General features: G+C 33.8%; 1 protein-coding gene across 2 annotated transcripts; it reads right to left on the reverse strand.

The window, feature by feature from the left end:
- Nucleotides 1-4,907: 4,907 nt before the first annotated feature.
- On the reverse strand, nucleotides 4,908-21,362 carry LOC125060163 (proton-coupled folate transporter-like). Of its 2 annotated transcripts, XM_047664934.1 has the most exons (5): nucleotides 20,131-21,362; nucleotides 10,816-10,917; nucleotides 8,056-8,277; nucleotides 6,741-6,897; nucleotides 4,908-5,119 (listed from the first exon to the last, which is right to left on the reverse strand). In XM_047664934.1, exons 1-5 carry the CDS (start codon nucleotides 21,095-21,097, stop codon nucleotides 5,017-5,019), a joined length of 1,551 nt encoding a protein of 516 aa, XP_047520890.1. In that variant the 5' UTR covers nucleotides 21,098-21,362; the 3' UTR covers nucleotides 4,908-5,016. The 2 variants fall into 2 exon arrangements, with proteins under 2 accessions (XP_047520890.1, XP_047520896.1); XM_047664940.1 differs by lacking the exon at nucleotides 4,908-5,119 and having other exon boundaries at nucleotides 6,783-6,897; nucleotides 8,060-8,277; nucleotides 20,131-21,352.
- Between the last annotated feature and the right edge of the window lie 139 nt (nucleotides 21,363-21,501).

The following is a 21,501-nucleotide window of genomic DNA, read 5'->3' on the forward strand; positions in this document are numbered from 1 at the left end:
GCAAAATGTACAGCCTTGGCTCGTACATACTCCCCCAGGCAAAAAAGCAAGATGAATATGTAGTGCTTTACAAGATGATTTCATCATATGCTTAACAGTCTCTAGGCTTACGCTAACACTTTTAATCACAGCACTATCACTAACACTAGGTCCCATAGCTCATGGGCCCTTGCACTACCTAACCGGAGTCCGGTCCCGGGTGGCTTCCCCTGAGGCCACTGCGAAACCGGCTGCTGATTCTGCCGCTGCTACACCTACTGCTCCGTGACGTCTCCTGATCTTTATATGATTATAATATCCTATCCACTACCTGTCTTGAGCACATTCTGAGAACTATCATGAGCATACAAAATATATTACAGGTTTGGTGGATGCAACCATGACCTTGGTTAAATATAATTGTTATAATATGCAACCGAACATCGGTAATTTGATATCTGCATAATATTATTCATTGTAGTTGACGTCTTTCACAGTAGGTCATTCCACTTGCTAACATATGATATTTTGCTTAACTGGCATTCCATTCATTGTTTATGATATTATATGATTAATCGTTTTTCACTTTATAAAATGATTTATGTTAATTGATGTATGTATAATTTAATATAAAGTTTCGATAATGTATGTTATACATAAATGGAACTGAACATACGAAACATAGTCTCTGGTTTGTATGCTTAAAGGAATTTTAAGTATTATTTTATATATGGTGCTTTTCTTTCTCTTCCTCTGATTACTCATATTTGACTCATAGGAATGCATATCCGAATAAGTTTGCTGTATAGTATTTTTATTAAATCCTGAATCGGTGAGCCTGCTATATTGCGGAACGATAACGTTTCGCAATCTTCCCCTTTTACGAAAGACATTACCTTTCTTTCTGAACTTTCCTTTTGACCTTCCTGTAAATTCCTTTTTAATCTTAACACCATTTTTTCTTCTTCGAAATTCCTGCTTTTTCACGAAAGCTTTTTGCTTATATTTCTTGCCTTTGTTGATAGGCAAACCATTTAATTTGCGTGTAACCTTTTCTGATCCATGCGAAAATTTGCCATAACTCTTTCTAGTTATTATGCTATTGTTTCTTACAACTATGTCGGACCCTTGTGTTAAGTTGCGTTGCAAATAGGGTTCCGTATACAATTGAATCGGTGCTTCTAACAAAGGCTTAGACAATACTAAGCTACTATTTAAATTTTTATTCTTCTTATAAGAAATGGATGAAGACAAGATTTCTTTGTCTTCTGTTTCTTGCTTGTCTTGTAGGCATTTCATGCTTTTGATAGCCACGTTAACACGATGTGATTTATCTTCTCCACTCACTTCACTTTGATGATTTGTACTATGGCGTAGAGTCTCTCCTACCCCGGAGCTGAAGCTGTGATGTTCCATCCTGTCTAATTTGGATAAATCTCCTCCTTGATAAGTATCTGCATGTATACTGTGATTAACACTAAGACCTATCGGAGTCCGGTACCGGGTGGGCTCTTTGGAGTCCACTCCGAGACTGGCTGCCACTGCTTCCGCCAATGCCACTATCGATGTTTCCTGCTGCACATCAGTGGTCTTCTGTATTGGCATCATTGCTATGCCTGATGGTATCTGCTGATTGTTACCACTTTCTGCTAAACCTTCCACCATTGCCGAAGACGAAGAGATTTTCTTGTCCGATTTATATTGAAATGATTGCTCTGCTTGCGTAGAATTACAATTTAAATTTGCATTTCCTTGACCTTGTGTATCGAAATGCGTTGACAGCGAATTTTTGCTGATGCTAAAATTTGATGAAGGTCGCTGTTGTTTTGCAATTGAATCTTTCCAGGTTTGATTATTACCTGTTTCCAAGGCATATAAGAAATTTTCAGAATTATATGAATAAAGTACCGGTGAATCCATATGCGTTTCTAAAGAATGTAATTTGAGATATATCTTTCTCTTTTGGCGCCTACATATAGCTTGCTTCTCGTAATATATATTTTCATACTCAGAGTAGGATCCGCCATGATCAACAAGTATGTCGATATGGGTTTTAAAAATTAAATCCCAATGCCACTTTATTTCTTCTAGCGCTGCTTCAAGTTCATCTTTGTCGGATTCGGAGTATACATTTGATAGTTCAAAAATCTTATCAAGCGACCTAAATAATGATGCTTGTTTGCGAAGCAACTCTTCGGTTTTTCTTGAATGCCTGTCGGTTTTCAGACCGTCGGTAAACGAAGCTTGGAATAAATTCTCCATTATGCTTAATATAATAATTAACTAAACGCTTTGTAAATATTGCATTATAAATTCTTAAATGCTTATACTTGATAAAATGCTCAATGAATGCTTCAGATCATTCTCAGTAAAATTATGCTCACAAATGAGATAATTTCTCAGAAATATAGTGCTCAAAACAAATGGAAAGGACTTACTGTAGATGCCTCCGTATGTTGAAGATTGACGTCCGTTGACTTCTTCTAGGTTGAAAGGACGCTGATATACTTTTTGACCGCTGTGGGTCCTTAAAAATGCTGGGAGCGGACTTACTGTCGCTTGCCTCCCTATTTGACCGCTATGGGTTCTTGAGAATGCTGGGAGCGGACTCACTGTCGCTTGCCTCCCTATTTGACCGCTGTGGGTCCTTGAAAATACTGGGAGCGGACTTCCTGTCGCTTACCTCCCTTTTCGACCGCTATGGATCCTCCTTCTCCTTGCTCTCCTCTTTTCTATTGATGCGGATGATATTTTCTTACTTGCTTGACGACCCAACAAACCAGCAGTGGGATGTTTTTCCACGGCGCCGATCTTCAGGATGACGGAGAAAAACGCGAACGCGATCAACTGTACGCGAAAGACCCGCTATTCCCGGATAGCTCGAAGGACCAAAATGTACGGATTCTGGGTCGTCGAGGGTTGGAGATAATAGAATAATTTGAACTTACTCTATATTTATTTATACTATTTATACTTACTCTATATATAGAAAAATTTATTGATTCAAATGCGCTCAGGGTAGAAAATAATACATATAATCCACTAGGCCATCACTGTTTTATACTACTTATAACATATTACTCATACTACATTTAATACGTATAAACCGTTAAACCATTCCTTGTGATATACTCGTACTTACTTGTAATTTGGCGCCTGATCAGAATTGTTTAAAATTATCAAGGCAACTTTGCCGCGATAATTTTGACAGGAGCATATTTTGGTCTAATTATTACATATACAGATATGTAATGAATTGTTTTAATCAATTTATAATATTGTATGTTTTATTTAATAATTTTCTATCCTTATTCATCTCCTTTTGCATAATAACTACTGTCATTATTAAAAAAAAATATTTCCGACTGATTAAAAAGATTTTAATATTAAATTTTAACAGTTATTTATTTAAAAAGAATATATTTGATTTCTTTAAGCATTGACTATCTACATAGATAATATAAAATCTGTGACAGTTAAGCGTGTAACGAATCGAAAAAAATAACTTAATTGGTCACCCTTATCACTCTCATGTAATTATAATCTACATAATAGCATGCCAGAAAACTCAACGCCAAACCATTTTAATATTTGACTTCAATTCCCCAACCTAATGAATTTTCTGATTTCCGTATGCGAAAATCCCAGTTATGGAGGTGGAGGTTTTATTAAATATTCTCAAATAAGGTTATATAAGTAACGATATTTGCCTTGTATCCTGTGACGGCGCAGGTAAAGTGGAGCAAAGGGTGCTAATGGACTCGGCAAATTGAAGGGAAACGAAATTTCCAATCTCTGTACTTTGAAATACGATGTGTATTTCGCACGTTACATTTGATATGACAATTTTGCTGTTCATATCGATTATTAATTTTGAGACTATTGACCTGTTTCGTGTCTATTTAAAGCTAGCTAGCTATGTTAAAAAAAAGAGTAAGTTACTGTTTTATAATATTAAACATTATAATTAATAATTCATTCTAAATATTGAAATGTGATTTGTGGCACCTTCGTGACGCGTTTAATCTTCCAAGCCAGTTGGTCACCATGGAATTTTGACATTAAAATTATCACATAAATCATTTTTGGGTTACATTTGAAATATACAACAGCCTGACAATATTGAGATGTTACAGTCGCACTTTAATAATTCGCAACCGAGTACCGTTGCATAATCTTGGCGCGTCCAGGTTATGTTACCTTTTTTTCCAATTCATCTACTTTAAATACCAGAAGCCATAGAAGTATCCATTTTCATTTAGGAAACACTTTATTACTACTAATGTGCATTTGAAAAAAATTATCAATTTTTATTGTATTTATGGTTCTCTATTTAGTCTATAATGGCTTACACATAAGATATAGATATTATTTGTAGGACTATTCAAGATGGAACGTTTCGATCATACATTACATATGTTTAACTCTAGCGGTTTTGGCAGCGCACGCCAGAATAGCTCGCAGATGGTAGATTTTTTCCTACTTACTTGATATTTTGGGCAATTCACACAATATCTTTATAAATTGTAGCCTATGTGTTATTCTGATGTATAAACCATATTTTTGTAGAGTTCCATTACAATCCATTCAGTAGTTTTAACGTGAAAGAGTATCAAACATCCATCCTTACAAACGTTTGCGTTTATAATATTAGTAGAATCATATAAACGTTGCATTGAATATTAATTAGTATAACGGTGTTTTGTGTGAATCCAGTGTACCGTTTTACATAGTCCTATTTGATTAGACACATAAATTATGTAAATTGATTTGCACAAATATTATTTCACTTTAGAGGTTTCAATAATCAGTATTAAGTACACACACTTTTTCTTACTTTTCTAGTATATCTCGGATAAATATTTCCTCAAGATTCTTTGTTTTATGTTTTTTACAATCTGCGGTTGTAAACGTATTAAGTAAATGAATGATAACACAACATATATTTATTATAAACACACTACTAAAAACCAAATAACTTTTATACTATTTGTTAATTTCTTATTGCACAGATCAACAGCCTTTAAAATTGTATTTCTATGAAAAATTCGCAATATCATTCGTTCTCGCATATTCTTCTTTTCTTTGTGGGTCCGTGACTATCGTCTCATTTCTCTTCTTTACCAGTACGTAGATAACTCTGTAAAGTAATATATAAATTAAGAAAGTCAAAATGGTTACAAAGCTTTTTAAACAAAGAATATCGAAATTAAAAAATATTAGTCCATAGTTATAAACTGTGTACCACCAAAGAGTTTTCATTAGTATTTTATAGGAAGCGCGTGTTTTTAGTCTGTGACATATGAAGTCAATTAGGCGCGTACTTTTGATGTATTGATTTACTAAGGTTAATTAAAAAGTGCAGTTTTAAGGCTTGTTCTTATTAAAAACAGGAAGTAATTATTTTTGAATCCTATACAAAAAGTACTACATTTTTTCACTTCTTTTTTTGCCATAGAACAACCGTTACTGATCACATATGTTGTTAGACTTATCAGAAACAAAGCAGCCAGTTTCAGCAGGCATTTGCCAAACGTACAGACAGAACACATACATACATTCATACAATTTATTTATCTAATTATACGACTGATAACACAAAACAAAAAAAAAACAAATTCCAAAAATAAAATGATCATTTACATACAGGTTTAATTTTGATTGACGCTAAATGCGAATCGATTTTAAGGGTCATTTAAATATTCAAGAAACTTTCGCATTAAAACTTTCTTTTCTTGTGTAATACTTTTTATTAGATATTCAACGATTAAGAGGCACAAGAATATCTTTAAATAAAGTTATAAGATTCTCTATACACGATAAAACAATTAAATTTCGTTGATAAATGTTAATAGAATTTGGAAATTGAGAAAAATGGATATAAAAAAAAAGATATGATGTTCGTAAGTGCAAAACTCAAAGACGGCTGGACCAATTCCAGTATTTTTTTATATATTCCTTGAACTCTGAGGAAGGTTATTATGTAGAGAAATATATTTTAAAATTTAGTTTTATTTAGTAAGTAGTTTTCATTCTTGAAAAGTGAACATTCTCTATGGATTTGCATAGCAACATGTTCCATATTATGTTGGTATGTAGTTACTAAAAAGGTTGGCTTATACTAAGGCAGAGCAAAGTTCGCGGGGACACGTAGTCAGGAATAAAACACTCAACGAATCTAAATCTCTCCAATTCCAACTTTTCACTTCACCTTCTTAATAGATTACTAGCAACATTTCGTTTCATTTCGTTTCAACATTTGAATCTTTGAAACTCTGTAAAATACTGTTGTATTCACGAGTTTCATCCTATTCTTTATCCACAGTAACAAATTAAATAAAATAAATCAGTGGCAACCTTTTTAGGTCTGGGCCTTAGAATTCTGTATCTATTTCATGATCATTTGTCCAATAATAGGCAAATCGGTTTCCTCACGATGTTTCACTTCCTTCCCCTGGGCATAGGAACTACGACCTTAGGAATGAGAGTCGCACATGAGGTGAAGCCACTTGGCCAATACTACTTATTATAGACATATTAGAAAGTGATTTATTTATGTGTTCCTACACGCGACCAAAGGAAGAAGTAAATAAACGTTGGCAAATGTCTCCGTAAACTGGCCGTCGCACATGTATAACATTGGTTTCAATATTAACCACTTATACAAACGTCTAATGAGAAATAAGAGTCACAAAAATTACCAACGAAATATCCTGCGAAAGGTGCAGTGCGTTGCCGCATAGTGAGGTTTCGAAACTTACGTGAACAATCCCAAAGCCAATACTGTAAGAGCTGCATCAAACAAGTAAAATGCACCGGGAAACCAATCTATTGTACTGATGTATATATAACTGGATGCTGGCATGTATATTGATGGCGCAAGCGCCTCCATCACACCTATTATTGAACTCAGCTTGGCTGAAACAATCGAACATGCCTGTAGAATATTTATTTATTCACAAAAATACAAACACTACACTGAAAATAATATAATATTAAATACATAAGATACACGATATCGCTATTGTGAACTCACTCTGCGAACGTATAAAGATGTCGATAGTGTAGGCAACATTCAGTAACAATAAGCGCAAAGTCTTAACGGAGATCTTTGCAACATACTGGTCTGACCTGAGCTTCACCGTCGCATTATATATTCCCATATAGGTACAAAGAAACCGAGTTCTTAAGAGAACACTTGGAGATTTCACCACCCCTCGCAAGATATAAATGTTTTGAGGCTCTGTCCCAAAAACCCACACTAACCTCTTTATGCAATTACAGAAACGATACATTCACCAACAACTTTCGTTTGTTTTACCTAAGAAACTATAGAAATAGGATACTTAGGAGGGAGCATAGTTTTATAATAACTTGTCCAATACTCTAAGTACTGCTTTTTTATAAATGTCTTAGGCACAGATCACATAAAAACTGAAATACATTTTATGTTTAATTGTAATCTGCGTAAATGATTTTTTATTTCTCGAATAATTATCTATAAAGCTTAAGGTATTCTAACAATGTCTGTGGACCAAAGGATTTTTGTCCCTTTTGGCATATTATTCTAGAAATATAAAGGTCCTGTGTCGACTGTGAGAATTGTAATACAGAAACCAAATTACCGATTCAATTATCTAAATAGTTATTGAAGTGAAACTTCTTTAGAATCTTTGTGATTTCAAACCGGATGCAACGGAAAAAGCGACAGTAAAAAGAGACAGACGCATAAATTCGTAGGATTTAGCGTGGGAGAGAATGAGATGGGAAGAATTGTGCAGTGTATAAACTTTAAATTGGCGTGTATTTGATTAATTTAAAAAAAAAAATTAAATAAGTAATAATAATCGAATTTCAAACTTCCATTATTTTAGTTTTTATCAAATTAAATATTGATATTGATATTAAACTTATAAATGAAAATTTAACATAGTCCTACATTTAGTTAGTGAAAAAAGTATAATTTACATATTATTCATTATAAAAACTTTGTTTTTGATGGTTTCACTTCTACCACGTGTGAATTGCACACATGAGTTTTTTTTTATTGAAATAGGTAATTATAAAATTACACACCTACTTCTTCATTGGATACGATCTTTGTAGCGATGGACCTGACAGCGGTGAGTCCAGTGCTACTGAAAATGTTGAACAGTGGCGCTGCGTAGTACCAATTTCTTGTAGGTGCAAACGCAAATACGAAACATGATGCTATCCTGCTCACACCAGCTAAACCTCCGATGACACTGTCTTGCACTTCAAATTTTTTGCTAAGCACTGATATGCAGAAAAATGTACCTGTACAAGAAAAAAATTGTATATTTTCGACATATTTATCTACATATAAATAGTCAATGACATAAAAATGTGTCTACAAACCTAAAATTCCGGAAGTGCATACAGTATTATTATTAAATTATTCTTACAATTAAATCTGCAAATATTTAGAGACGGAAAGAAGTTTGTTTTAATTTTATAATTGAAGTTATTATTAATGCAATAAAAAAATTTTGTGAGCAAAGTTCAAATATAAGGAAAATAAAAGATAATCATTTTATTGCGTAGTAGCCATTGATGCATCAAACGTATAGGTCAGGGACGAGTCACTGCGCCTAATATTTATCAAAAGATTCGTTAAACGCAATTTTCATTAAGATAATAAATAAATAATCTACCGGGGGCTTTCTGCAGCCTTTAAGAATTGTTTATCGTACTTTTATTGTAAATAGTTTGTAAAACTCACTAAACACAAAAAAAGGGTCCAAAATTATTCTAAAATTATGCATTCCTCGACATTTTCTTTGTCGAATTATAGCAAAATAATATATTATCAGGCTAACTTAAAAATGATATTAAATTGTAATAGTAAATTTAGAACTAATTTACCTAACACTTTCTGTTGACGTTCACGACTGTTTGAGTTTGAAAAGATAAAAGAAAAAAGAGATTGTCATTGGTCTCGGACGTAATCATGACGCATCATGTTGCGTATCAACTATCAACGCATTTGTACGACAATGAACGGTTCGTCGGCCTTTGTTACACGATTTTATATTAAAATAATAAGCCAAGCCTCGTTTTTATATATTTTTAACATGAAGAAAGTCACACAATTATCAGTCGTAAGGATAAGGAGGAAATTATATGTTGTATAATATGTAAATGTAATTGGCAAATTTAATCAAACTAAATATGCGTCTAGCATAACCCAAGCGAAACAGAAGGTTCAGTATCAAATGCGACGGTGGAGTAAAAATAAATTAAATCATCAAAATTTATAAATAAAAAATATGTATTTCGAACAGCGATTGAGACCTTATAAAAATTATATTTTTTAAAATTAAAATTTCTTCAAGATAATTTATGAAAAAATAGTATTTTATATTTTATGTAGAATAATTTATTGAAATCTCAGATGACGAATTGTAAATTAAAATGCCACGTGTTTTTATTATTGAAGAAATAAATTGAAAAAAAAATCAATTTATTATTTATATTAATTTTCGACACTTTTAATATTTTAATGACAATTAGGTTCATTAAATTCCTAACAAATCTTCCTTTTTTCCTCCCTCTAAGTCTCGGAAATCGAAAGTTTTTGATTTGTATAAATATGAAGAAGAGTTAAAAATTAGTTTGCCAATGAAGTAATTCAATATTAATGTATATACAAATACATTATTACCTTATAATTATATATATTTATATTATATATATATATATATAATTATATATATTTATAATTATATATATTAATAAGGCTACATATCTTTTAAAGTCTCAGCACAAAATATAAAAAAAAGATTCTATTTAAAATGGCCACCTTTAGCTTTAATCTGTTTGGCCACGAATCTATAGATTTACGCACTGAAACGGAAAGTTCGCTACTGCTTGCTCCAAAGATTTTTTAAGGGACTCAATGTCAGGGTGTCGTTTAGAGCAGGCTATGTCCTTAAAAACTGACCATAAACAGTCTTCAACTCTTATAAAGTCACTAACGTTGGTTTCAAGCCAGGCTTGGGTAGTTCGTGCCTTGTAACCAGGTGCAGGTCCCAGCTGGAAATTATTCCACGGTATATCTTTAAAAAGTGTATTGCTGTGGGGTTTCACTACATGATCCAAGACTGTACCTTGACATTTTAGCTGAGGTTTTCACTCCTTAGTCACAAAAATGTATTTTTGTGACTCCTTGATAAGACACGCCCCACCAAACCATCACTGACGCAGGATGATGACCACGTTGTACCTTTCCGACCACTTGAGCAGCTTCTTTAGAAGCGTGAGCATACACTTTATAATTTTCCTTATTGTAGTGTTCTTTAATCGTAAACATTTTTTCATCGGTAAAGAGGATTTTCTTATATGTTTCATCTGCGTATCGCGATAAAAGGCGTTTTGATCGATCCGCTATCTTTAATTGTAAATTTTGATTTAGAACATGTCCAGTATATCGACGATAAGCGAGCTTCAGGTCTTGTTTTATAATACGCGACAGAGTCCTAGCGGGAATCCTTACCTCTCACGATAAGATTTATTGCTTCCTAATGGGGTTTCGATGAATTCTGGCTTTAACAGCATTAACAGCCTTTGTAGTTCTAACAGAATGCGGCCGCTTCGATCCACTCGATGATGATCCACGATGTTAAGGGATACCACTGCCCATGGACACTGGCAAAGAGGGCTCACGAGTGCGTTGCTGGCCTTTGAGGAACTGATACGCTCTTTCCTTAATCGATTTATTACTAATCTAGTTGTTATAACTATGACAGATAATTACATATATATAGCTTATAGCCTAAATTGGGGCACGGTACTTAACCATAAGCAAACACTCACCAATCAAACCCAACATAATGTTAATGGTCCCGTAAACACTGTACTCGACTTCATTAAAGTTGAATTTTCGAATCGCGTACAAATATCCCACTTGAGAATCCCCTGTAACAAAATATCAGTCGTTATTATTGTCATGCCTTATCACGCCGGGTCATTAACATTGAAACAATTATGGCAAAGACGTAAAGACATTGTATTGAAGTTATTTTGTTTAGTTCTGCTTTTTTTAATTATTTTTAATTTGAAATTTTTAAACAATGTTCAAGGCTTAATGGTCTACATGTTGCTAACTTAACAAATATTCTAATTTCAAATTATATTTCTCGTAACAGATTTAAAGAAAAAAAAAAAGTTTATCCTCTTTAATTTCATTCTCCTCAGCAGAACTGGATTTTAATATTATTATATAACCTGTGGTGTGTCTCTTATTTATTTATTTATATAATATATAATTCTTCTGTGAGTGTGTATGTCACTGAACTTCTCTCAAACGACTGGACCGATTTTGATGAATTTTTTTGTGTGTGTTCAAGGGGATCTGGGAATTGTTTAGATTCACAAATCAGCCCGCCAGATGGCGCTGCAGTCGGTACTTTCATACTTTGCTTTACTAATTGCTTGAAATATCATGCAGGACAACGTCTGTCGGGTCCACTAGTTTATTTATAAAAGCTTGCCAACGCTCGGCACATTGATACATTGATATTTTTAATGTGTCAAGCACTTACAGGCAAACATAGCATATAAGAAATAATAAAAATAAATTAAGCAAAACAATAAAATAATTTAAATAAACATTAAACGAAAATCGCTCTTTAACCCAGCAATGCCTAGCGTGTCCATATGGACACGCAGTAAGTAGAAAATTTAAGCGATGACTGTAGTCAGACTAACTGTTTTCTTATTTTGGCAATGCCATGTAACTACTATCAAAGTATCAAATGACATTTCTTTTTAGCGCGAGTGAGTATTGCGTGTAAAATAAGGTTCTAGTTTTAGTTTGATTTTGAACTTTGGAAAAAACATGGATGGCAGTGGAAAGTAAGTAATTTTTCTTATAAATTATTTTAAACGCTAACTGCTTTTTGCATAGGATTGTGGTCAATAGTGTTATCTGACGTTTGAAATGATAACCTAAGTGAAAACATTGTTTCGATCGAGTTTTAGAACAAATTTGTTCGCGTGTCCATATGGACACGCTAAGCACTTGAATGAGCTGACATTACTTTGCTTCCGCTTTCTTGTTATCAGGTATATGGATTATGGAATATTCAAAAACCAAAGAACATTGAGTGATATTTTGAATGCCTCTTCACAAGTCTGTAGTTGCTGAATTATCTTCGATAAGGCTATGGCTATGGCGCGACAGGTTCCGTACGTGAAAATCGTTTGCGAAAGTGCCCGAAGCTCACCACCCACAAGCAAATAAAAAAGAAAAAAGAGGGTATTATAAGTCAGCGATAAGCAAAGAAGATGGCGTATAGTGTTTATTGCTTCTAGTAATCTGGGGGTACCCATAAGTACTGTGAAGCGTTATTCAGAGAAAGATAAACGAATGTACAGGTCCCACGTCCTCATCTTTTTGGTAAATATAATCGGTTCATGGGAGGCGTCGATGGTATGGACGAGAATATAAATATGTATCGAATACACATTAGAAGCAAAAATGGTATTGGGCCCTATTCAGCTGGAGGATGGGTACTTGTATTCACATCGCTTGGCAACTACAACGGAAAGTAGGCGCTAAAGTGGCACCGCTTGATTTCAGAAGGGAGATTGTGTTACATTATTTGAGCAAATATAACTCTATACCCAAAGGGCTAGGGAGATCTAGTACTTCTAGTTCAGCGATAGCGAACCCTTCGCGCTTTGACAAAATGAAACATTTTGTTACTAAAACAAAAAAAGAGGAGATGTGTGGGTCCGTACTGCAAGACTAAATCTTCCGCAGTTCGAACAGCTTGCTGCAAATGTACTGTTGGCCTTTGCGTCGACTACTTTAGGGATTACCACAAAAACAATTAAGTCCTTTCTTATTTTTTATCTTTTTCTGTTTGTTATTTAAATTAGTAAAGATTTAATTTAATTTGTACACCTTAACGCTTAGCGTGTCCATATGGACACGTTTGATTTTTCGCAAAATAAACAATTTTTTTTTAAAACAACTTGTTTTTCTCTTTAATAATGTTATTTTAAGTGAGATGATTGCAACAAATACAAAAATAATAATTTAAAAAGAAACTGGGCATTGCTGGGTTAAGTGTGAGGGGAGCAACTATGGACATTCAGATCCAGCTCGTTTAACAGAATGCTCAATCCGGACATCGGTGAATTTTGGCCAAAACGCTTTCTCCGGAGAGGAGGGACAAATGTGATGATGGGATGTCTGATCTGATGATGATCCAGTAGATATCACTGGGTACGAAATTTAACTTTTGTTAAAAGGTTGGGGCAATCTACCTGATTGTTAAGTATCTTAATGGCAAACGATACATCAATTAATTTTCTGCGATTCTCCAGTGACAACATCTTAACTGTCGTGCGTTAGTCTGTCCACCAATGGAGTGTTTTCCATCTACGCATCACAATAAGTCGTAGAAGAAACATGGAAATCAAATCGGCAATGGCAAAAAGATCATAGTCATACATAGCGTATCAGACAGACTGACACGTCCTTGCTTAGTGAAGAAATCAATTAAACAAATCCGAGAGTAAGTAAAGAGAGTCATGAAAAGAAACAGTAGCGCCATCTTTGGTCTTGGCTTTAGAATTCTGTATCTGTTTCATGATTATTCTTTTTATTTTAATTGACAAGTCGACAAGCTTTGTGTACCTGTGTACGAGTGTTAAACGCTATGTGCAACAATAAATTTTATTTAGAAATAATATTGCTTATCTTTTGGCTTTTTAATTTCCAGAATTAAGAGAGTTCGTGTGGCCGTTAGTTTGTTAAAGTTAGGCTAAACACAGCTGTAATGAACTGGTAACATTCCTAAGAAGATTGCACATTACGTTACTGCAATCATGATGTCATAATGATGTAAATAATTTACGTAATATCAACTTATTTTATGTTCGTCTGGTAGAATTTGTCTGGGTATCAGAAGTGGTACAGTGTTTTTGAAGATAAGTAAAATGAACATGCAAATATTGCATCCAAAATAATTTAAAAATGTTCTCATATTCGGTAAATGGATCATAGTACTTGTCCACCTGTTCTGGCGACTGATTCTTAGTATTTAAAAAAAATTGGCTGATCCTTTGATCCCAACACGTAACAGTTGTTTCGTTGGTAATCGATACAGAATACGTCATGTAAGTGATTCACTGCCTCTTAAGTTTTTTTTATTTTTTATGATTAGGCTCGGAAAGTTTGAAATTATACTTCTTTAGCCGCGATATGAAAAATTGGTGAGAGTGAAATTTTACGATGCGCGCGCACCGTGACACAAAATTAACAGAATGAAGTTGCCCACGGAAGATGCTACGGCATTGGACTTAATTTAATAACAACATTCGAATAATAATAGAATTTATATTACACTTAATGTAAGAGAATAATAATACATATTTATTTATTTAATTTTTCAAATGTAAACTGAACTTTATTGACTATAATGACTCCCTTTCCAGTCTTTGATTATTTAATTGTAATTAATTATTTGCATGCAATCAAAAACTATTTTTAATAATGCCAAAGAAGTATAACTTCTTATAAGTATAATTTTTTTTTTAATATTAATTAAACATACTCTGGACTGAAATTTGCTAGGCAACCTATATGGATTATATTTATTGACATATTAAATTAAATATAAAACAAGTTTCATTAAATAAGCATCTCGGTGAAGGTCGTTGTATAGCGGGATCTTAGACCATTACGCGCGTATATAAGTACACGCACCCTTTTTTAATTAAGTTAATATTAAAAAGGGTTCAGTCTGTAAATGCGCTCGTAATTATTTACATTTCTTTTACGTTGATAGATTTAGGTATATAAATATATTTTTTTAATGTATTTTATGTAGGTTAATCGGTGTGGGTATAATTAATGTGTCGTTCTATCGAATTAGTATTAATTGTAAAGTTAGAATAATGATGTGGAATAAATAAATAGATACATAAAAAAGTATTGATTTAGAAGTTTAGAAGGATATAGATATAGAACGCTCATATAATAACCTAATAGAAAACACGCAGTGAATAGCAGAACACATTTTCTTTAATGTATCAATCAATCATATAAGATAGACGTTAAAGCGTTCTGTGAGGCCGTCGTAACACTTAAAGAGAACTCGGAGGGGGTTCGGGAGTGTAGCACAGACACCGACCCTCAACGCAAAACGCCTGGGAGAAGACTCTCCGTGAGTCGGTCGCAGTAGCGCAGCAGACGCTCCTGACGGTGACACGAATGATGGGAAAATGTTGCCGTGCATCCTGTCCATAGCTAGCAGATGAGGTTGTTGCGTTTGAGTGGGTAGGTCCATTGCAGTTCACGGACCGACCGCCACACACCCCGCGTCACTTTTTGTTGCCCCGATGCGGCGGTCGGTCGATTTCCCAACAACAAAAAAGAGGTAATTTTAAAATTGGAAGCCATAACGTATCCGTCTTGCCTTATGGGAATATTTACAATAAGTCAGTGGCGCTACAACACTTTATGGTTGACCTTAAATGCAATTTATGGGCAAATAGGCGATCGGCCTTTTAAAGATAAAGGCATCTAAGACATCTCGCTTTCCCGTCAGTGTTTACCGTCGTTGTACCGTGCGCGCATGAATAAAAAAAATAATACACAGCCGAGATTCAAACGAGTTGACCCACTAAATACTGCTAAAACCCACAATTTTGGTATGATGGTATCTGAAGAACGCACCAGTTATGTTTTACCGGTGTTAATTAGAATTGTTATGTATTACTGAATTAGTTTTTCCTCGAATCAAAACAAGAATGTTGTCGGGCAAGTAAACTTTATAGTATACCTTCAATCAATGGATTATATATTCCAAGATATTTCCTCACCTTGCCAAAGAGGGCGTGAGGAAACATTTTAGGATTTTGACTTTTTTTTAGTAACAATACATTTTTTCTTTAAAAATATTGTAGTTTGTTAAGTTTATTTTTTCTATTAATGTACTTAATGGTCTTATGTTTTCTGTTTCGTATATTTGTTTAACAATGTAAACTGTTTTGGATTTGTATATTGTGTTTTTTTTATAATATTATGTAAATGTGTAGCTGTAAGATTACTTATAAGTAAATATATGTTTGCTGCTCTCTCGGGTTATAATATATGTTGTATTAGCTAGTAAGGTGTGTTTTTTTATTTTTTTTATAAGATTAGCAAAAATATATATTTTGTACGTTGGTAACGATTTAACACTGGACTGGACAACAATTGTTTCACGATTTAAATGATACGTTATTCCTGATTGATATGGGGCCGTTCACGTAAGCAGATTTACTGTAATTTATCCCCCTCCCCCTTCCTCTTGTCAGCAAAAGTAAGCATAGTTCTCAATAATAATAGTACATAAACGTATTAATTTTTTGTAGGAATACTCGAAAATGCATTTCGTTTTCAAGCATAGACAGTGTGTGGGTAATATGTCTAAAATATCCGTTTACTAACGTGACAACGTCATAAGAAAATACTGATGGAGATGGAAAAGAAAATTTTAATTTTATTTGTTTGATAGATATTTTGTATTGATATAGACAAGGAGGTAAATAGAAATCACAATTGAATTGATCATGCGTACATTTATTTGTACGCATAAATACAATTACGTCGCATAAATACACAGATGTCAAACGCTGCCGAACGTGGAGGCCGATTGTGCCTCTTTGTCGCTCGTTCCGCGTTCTCGCTTGCACTTCAAGCCTTAAATGGAACGCCTCAGAGGTAACGCCGCATGCGTCATGTTTTTTCGTTATAAGATGTTACGTCAAAAAGTAAATAATTACTGTTGACGTAATCACCAAATTAAGAGTAATACTTGAACGTACGGTATATTTAGATCAAAAATATTGTACGTCCAGCTGGTAATGGTACGTAGTGATAAAGTATTCCTATTTTATAAAGGTGTGTAAATCGAGCCCCATTTTTCCATTTAAGTAAACTGCAAACTGGTTAATAAAGTTACAAAACTGCGCATTTAATGAAAGTAGAACTGGCGTTGACATTCAGAATAACCTTTCGTTCGATACCTGGGTTTTATTGAGACAAAAACGTTTTTATGTCGTTATTAGCTATAACATGAAAATGCGTTTTAAGGCAATACTGCATTTCAAAAATAAACATGTGAGTTTTAATGGCATTCCAAATGAATACTGTAATTTTTACCACCTGGGGTTTTATTTATATATTTTTATTTTATCTTCAAACTTACAATAACAAATTGTATAAAAACCATTCCTTATATCCTATATTCGTTTGAAAAAAAACTGTCAAAATTGCAGTCTTATATGAAATGAATGAATGAAAAAAGACAGGTCGCCCAGACCTGGAAAAATGGAACGACGCCTCCACTCGTTGGAGGTCGTGTAATGATAAACATAGTGACATAGACTTTATGTAATCCTAATTATGAAGTACTCGAATACAAGCTATTTTTATTTATTTAATTAAATTTGATTACAAGAAATCTATTTATTACAGTTAAGTAAAGAAAAAGAAATACTCGTATTAGTGGCGTTCAGATTTCATGCATTAGAGGAGAGCTTAGCAGCCGACTTCTCACTAACACTCAATAAATATTCCGTATATAAACTGGACTAGTACGAAGTTTATACATGATTCCTAATCTATTGTATTTGAAGCTCAGTAACCTAACCTAACTTATTCGTTTATCGTATAAGTTGATTGATATATTTAATATTACGTGTCGTGATCTTAACTGCGTGTATTCTATCAGGTCATATGAGCGTTCTATACCTATAGCCATCAAACTACTATTTTTTTTTATATAATCTTACAGTTACACATATCAATATTATAAATGAAAACAATTAGACAAAGGCATAACAGATTGATAAACAAAATATGAAACATAAAACATAAAACATAAGTCAATTAATAGATAAAAAAAGAAAACAAAAATTAATCACGATCCTAACAACTCAATATTCTAAAGAAAAAACAAAATTGTTACTACTTCTAAATAAAGTCAGTGTGCGTGCTTTCCCAAAATACCCCTACTAAATCAATTTCTTTAGCAAAGTCAAAGAAATGTAGCCAATCCGAATGAATTAGAAAATTTTTTAAAGAGAATTTTAAATTACAGCCCTGCACATTCGAATTACGCTTACGACAGAGGCCTCCTGCCCTCGGCTTTTATTAAGTGATACCACCACCCATGGCCACTTAATGCAAGAGGGCTCGCGAGTGCGTAGCCGGCCTTTTAAAGACGATTATTGTATGCATATTATGATTGATTTTGATAGAGATTGGACAATTAATAATTAAAAACGTAATCTTCGTTGTCTAATCGTGGAGCCTTGTATAAATTAGGTTTTTGTTATGATTGTGGAATATTGCGTGTGCCGAGCAGTTTACCTCGTGCGTTTGAGTGTAACGACCCAAATGCAGTCATACATACATACATATATTATTTGATCTAGACTCACTAATGAGACAGTTCTTGTAATAATAAATGTGTCAAGAAAAAAATTAACTTTTCTAACGGTGTGGTCACAATTAGTGTCGAATTCTCTGTCTGTGTATATATTTTGTTTATTTTACTCTCTGGTACTTAAAGTAACTATTATTTGCAAACGAACAGCGAAGATGCCACATATTTAACTAATTCAGGTTTATAGGACGTTTATGATTAATGTAAAAGCAGCTGCAATTGATAGTTAAGACTTTTAAATGTTTATTATTACCTTATTTACCCCAAAAACAGATAAAATATTTAAATTTTCCTCCGCAATGAGGTCAAGGCGTTAGTCGCGCCTTGCATGTATGTAAATTAATTCAGTTGTGAGAGGAATTAAGATATTTTGAGAAATTAATTAATACTAAATTAGCTTAAAAACGACTCCTAGAAAGCTAATTTGTAAAAAAATACAAATTTTTAGTTTTATCGAAACCTAAATGAATATTAAAAATATCACTTCGTGTATTTTTTATTTATTATAATATAGATATTAATTTAATCATACTTTCAATTAAATATTAGATCAAATTTGGTTTGTCATCATATCACTACTACAATACATTTGGTTATATTACCAAATTTATTTTAATACTATTATACTCAAACACAAAACCAATACGACTTAGCGTCTTCAAGAAAAGAGCATACCAATTCTTAAAAAAGGCAACGCACTCGCGAGCTCTCTAGCAATGAGACTGTCCATGGGCGGCGTTATCACTTAACATCAGATGAGGCCGTTTGAATACTGTTTAAGTAAAAGTCATTATATAAAAAGAGATATTTGTATTTTTCTACGTTTGTAACGAAAGATTTCAAAAATTCATTCATCGTTATAATATATATATTTTTTTTAAAGACTATTCACACCAATTGACCTAGTCTCATGCTAAACTGGTGAAGCTTGTGTTATGGGTACTAGGCAACGGATATACATACATATTATAGATGGATATACATATAAATACATATTTAAACACCCAAGACCTAAGCACAACACCAAATGCTCATCACATCGATGTTCGTCTCAGCCGGGGATCGAACCCGGGACCCATGGATTCGCAGTCAGGGGTACAACCAATGAGTCGTCAAATATATATATTATAATATTTGAAGAGCAAAGATTTCTTGTAAGTATATTTGTAACGAATTGGCTCAAAAAGTACTGGACCGATTTTAAAAACTCTTTCACTTTTTTTGATTAATATAGGCTATTTTAATTGCAAGAAAAAATAAGGATCCCTTCTAAAACAACAGAACTACATCACAAAAATACAAACAACTAAAACAATAATGTTACCCAGTGTGTAAAAAAAATGCCTATAAATTATCTTTTATCGCTTGCGCTGTGAGAACTATTGACGATAGAACAAAAAAATGTTCCACATACGTTCTTTAATATAAGAACATATCCAATATCTACAAAAAGTGTTTAAAAAATAAATGTGCCCCCGTGCGCCGGGATGGGCCGCTAGTGCGACATAATCCATGACTTACACATAATATATATATTCCAATATAGCGATTGAGAATTATCTAAATAAATATCTCGGTCCTAAAACAAGTTTATATAAAAGAGAACAATCGTAAATATGAAACACATAATCGAATTTGCAGGTTAGTTAATAGTTATTAATAAATTACTTTGTTTACTTACCATACAATGGTCCGACCATCAATAGATACAATATGATCACACAAAATATTTGTTTCCGTAATCCAAATAATCGAGGTTTTAATATCACCATCACAGTATTTGCAACCAACCCGAACACTTCAAACATCTTCGTACCAAACTTATTCTCAATTGACGTCCGTTCTTCTTTAGGCAACACATCTTCTAATTTAAACAAGCCATAAAGGAATGAACAAGTGTGCAACACTAGAAGGAGGGAAAATACGCCATAGTACCCCAGCGCACGTAATGCAATACCACTTATAGCGGTCCCAGCAGGAGTGCCAAAGCTCACACAAATTGTCACCACACCTAATCGAAATGTTCTGTCTTTCACGCTCGTTCTATCAGCCATAAAACTGTACATTCCCATGAATATTACAATGTAACTGCCGGTGAAGGCAGCGGGAAGCGCTTCTATTAGCGCCGTCGCTGTCAATGATAATTCGTGGAAATAATATGTCGCTAATAACAACCCTATGTTTGCGATAATCTCCCCCGTAAACGGGAATAGTATACATATTTTCCGTTTCTTCGTTTTATCGCTCCATGCGCCGATGAATAATATCATGACAGCCGGGATGGCGGTTTGTAAAGGGAACTTCCAAGCTACGACCTTGGCGACTAAAGATTGTACATTGTTCAGTTCATTCTCTAAGCCAGTAGTGTTCCTATCACGTATTCGATCACATATATCTGTCGAATAGTTAAAGTTAACCCTACAAGATTTTTCTAAATGCATATTCTGCACGGCCATCGACGATAACGCAGTACACAACATGTAGGTGAACAGACACGGCTCCACGGTCGTCTCTCTGAGGATATTTTTCACATTTTTTATTTTGCTGTTCAATTGTTTCCTCCACGTATCCCGTTCAAGGTCATCCGTGAGCCGTATGTTCGATTTGGTAAAGTCCACGGAGCCGCAAATGTTAACTGAACTGCTCATGATTGAGTGAGAGTAAGTAAAAGTGTTTTTGATCCGCGCACAACACTACACTTGGCATGCGCCGGCGTCCGATAGCGACTACTTAATCCGTGACTTTCTGTTTCCAAAAACCAGAGTTAAGTTGTAAAATGAAGCGCGATATGAGTGCACTTGCGTACGAATTGATCTCGGTTGCAGACGATAACAGAGGTCTCATCGCACACGACTGTCTTAATAAAATGTTCGTTTATCTGAGCATTTCGAGTAGCGTTAATGATGTTACGACAAATATTAAAACACTTGTGAACGAGGTTTTGTTATCACAATTTCGACTATGCAAGGTTGTTTAAGTGAAACCGAGACAAAGAATAATAATTAAATAGATGATATAAGATCGTTGACTTCTTTTTATGATATTTTTCTTT

Source organism: Pieris napi, chromosome 2 (genome assembly GCF_905475465.1).
Source record: "Pieris napi chromosome 2, ilPieNapi1.2, whole genome shotgun sequence".
In the NCBI taxonomy this organism is placed as follows: Eukaryota; Metazoa; Arthropoda; class Insecta; order Lepidoptera; family Pieridae; genus Pieris; species Pieris napi.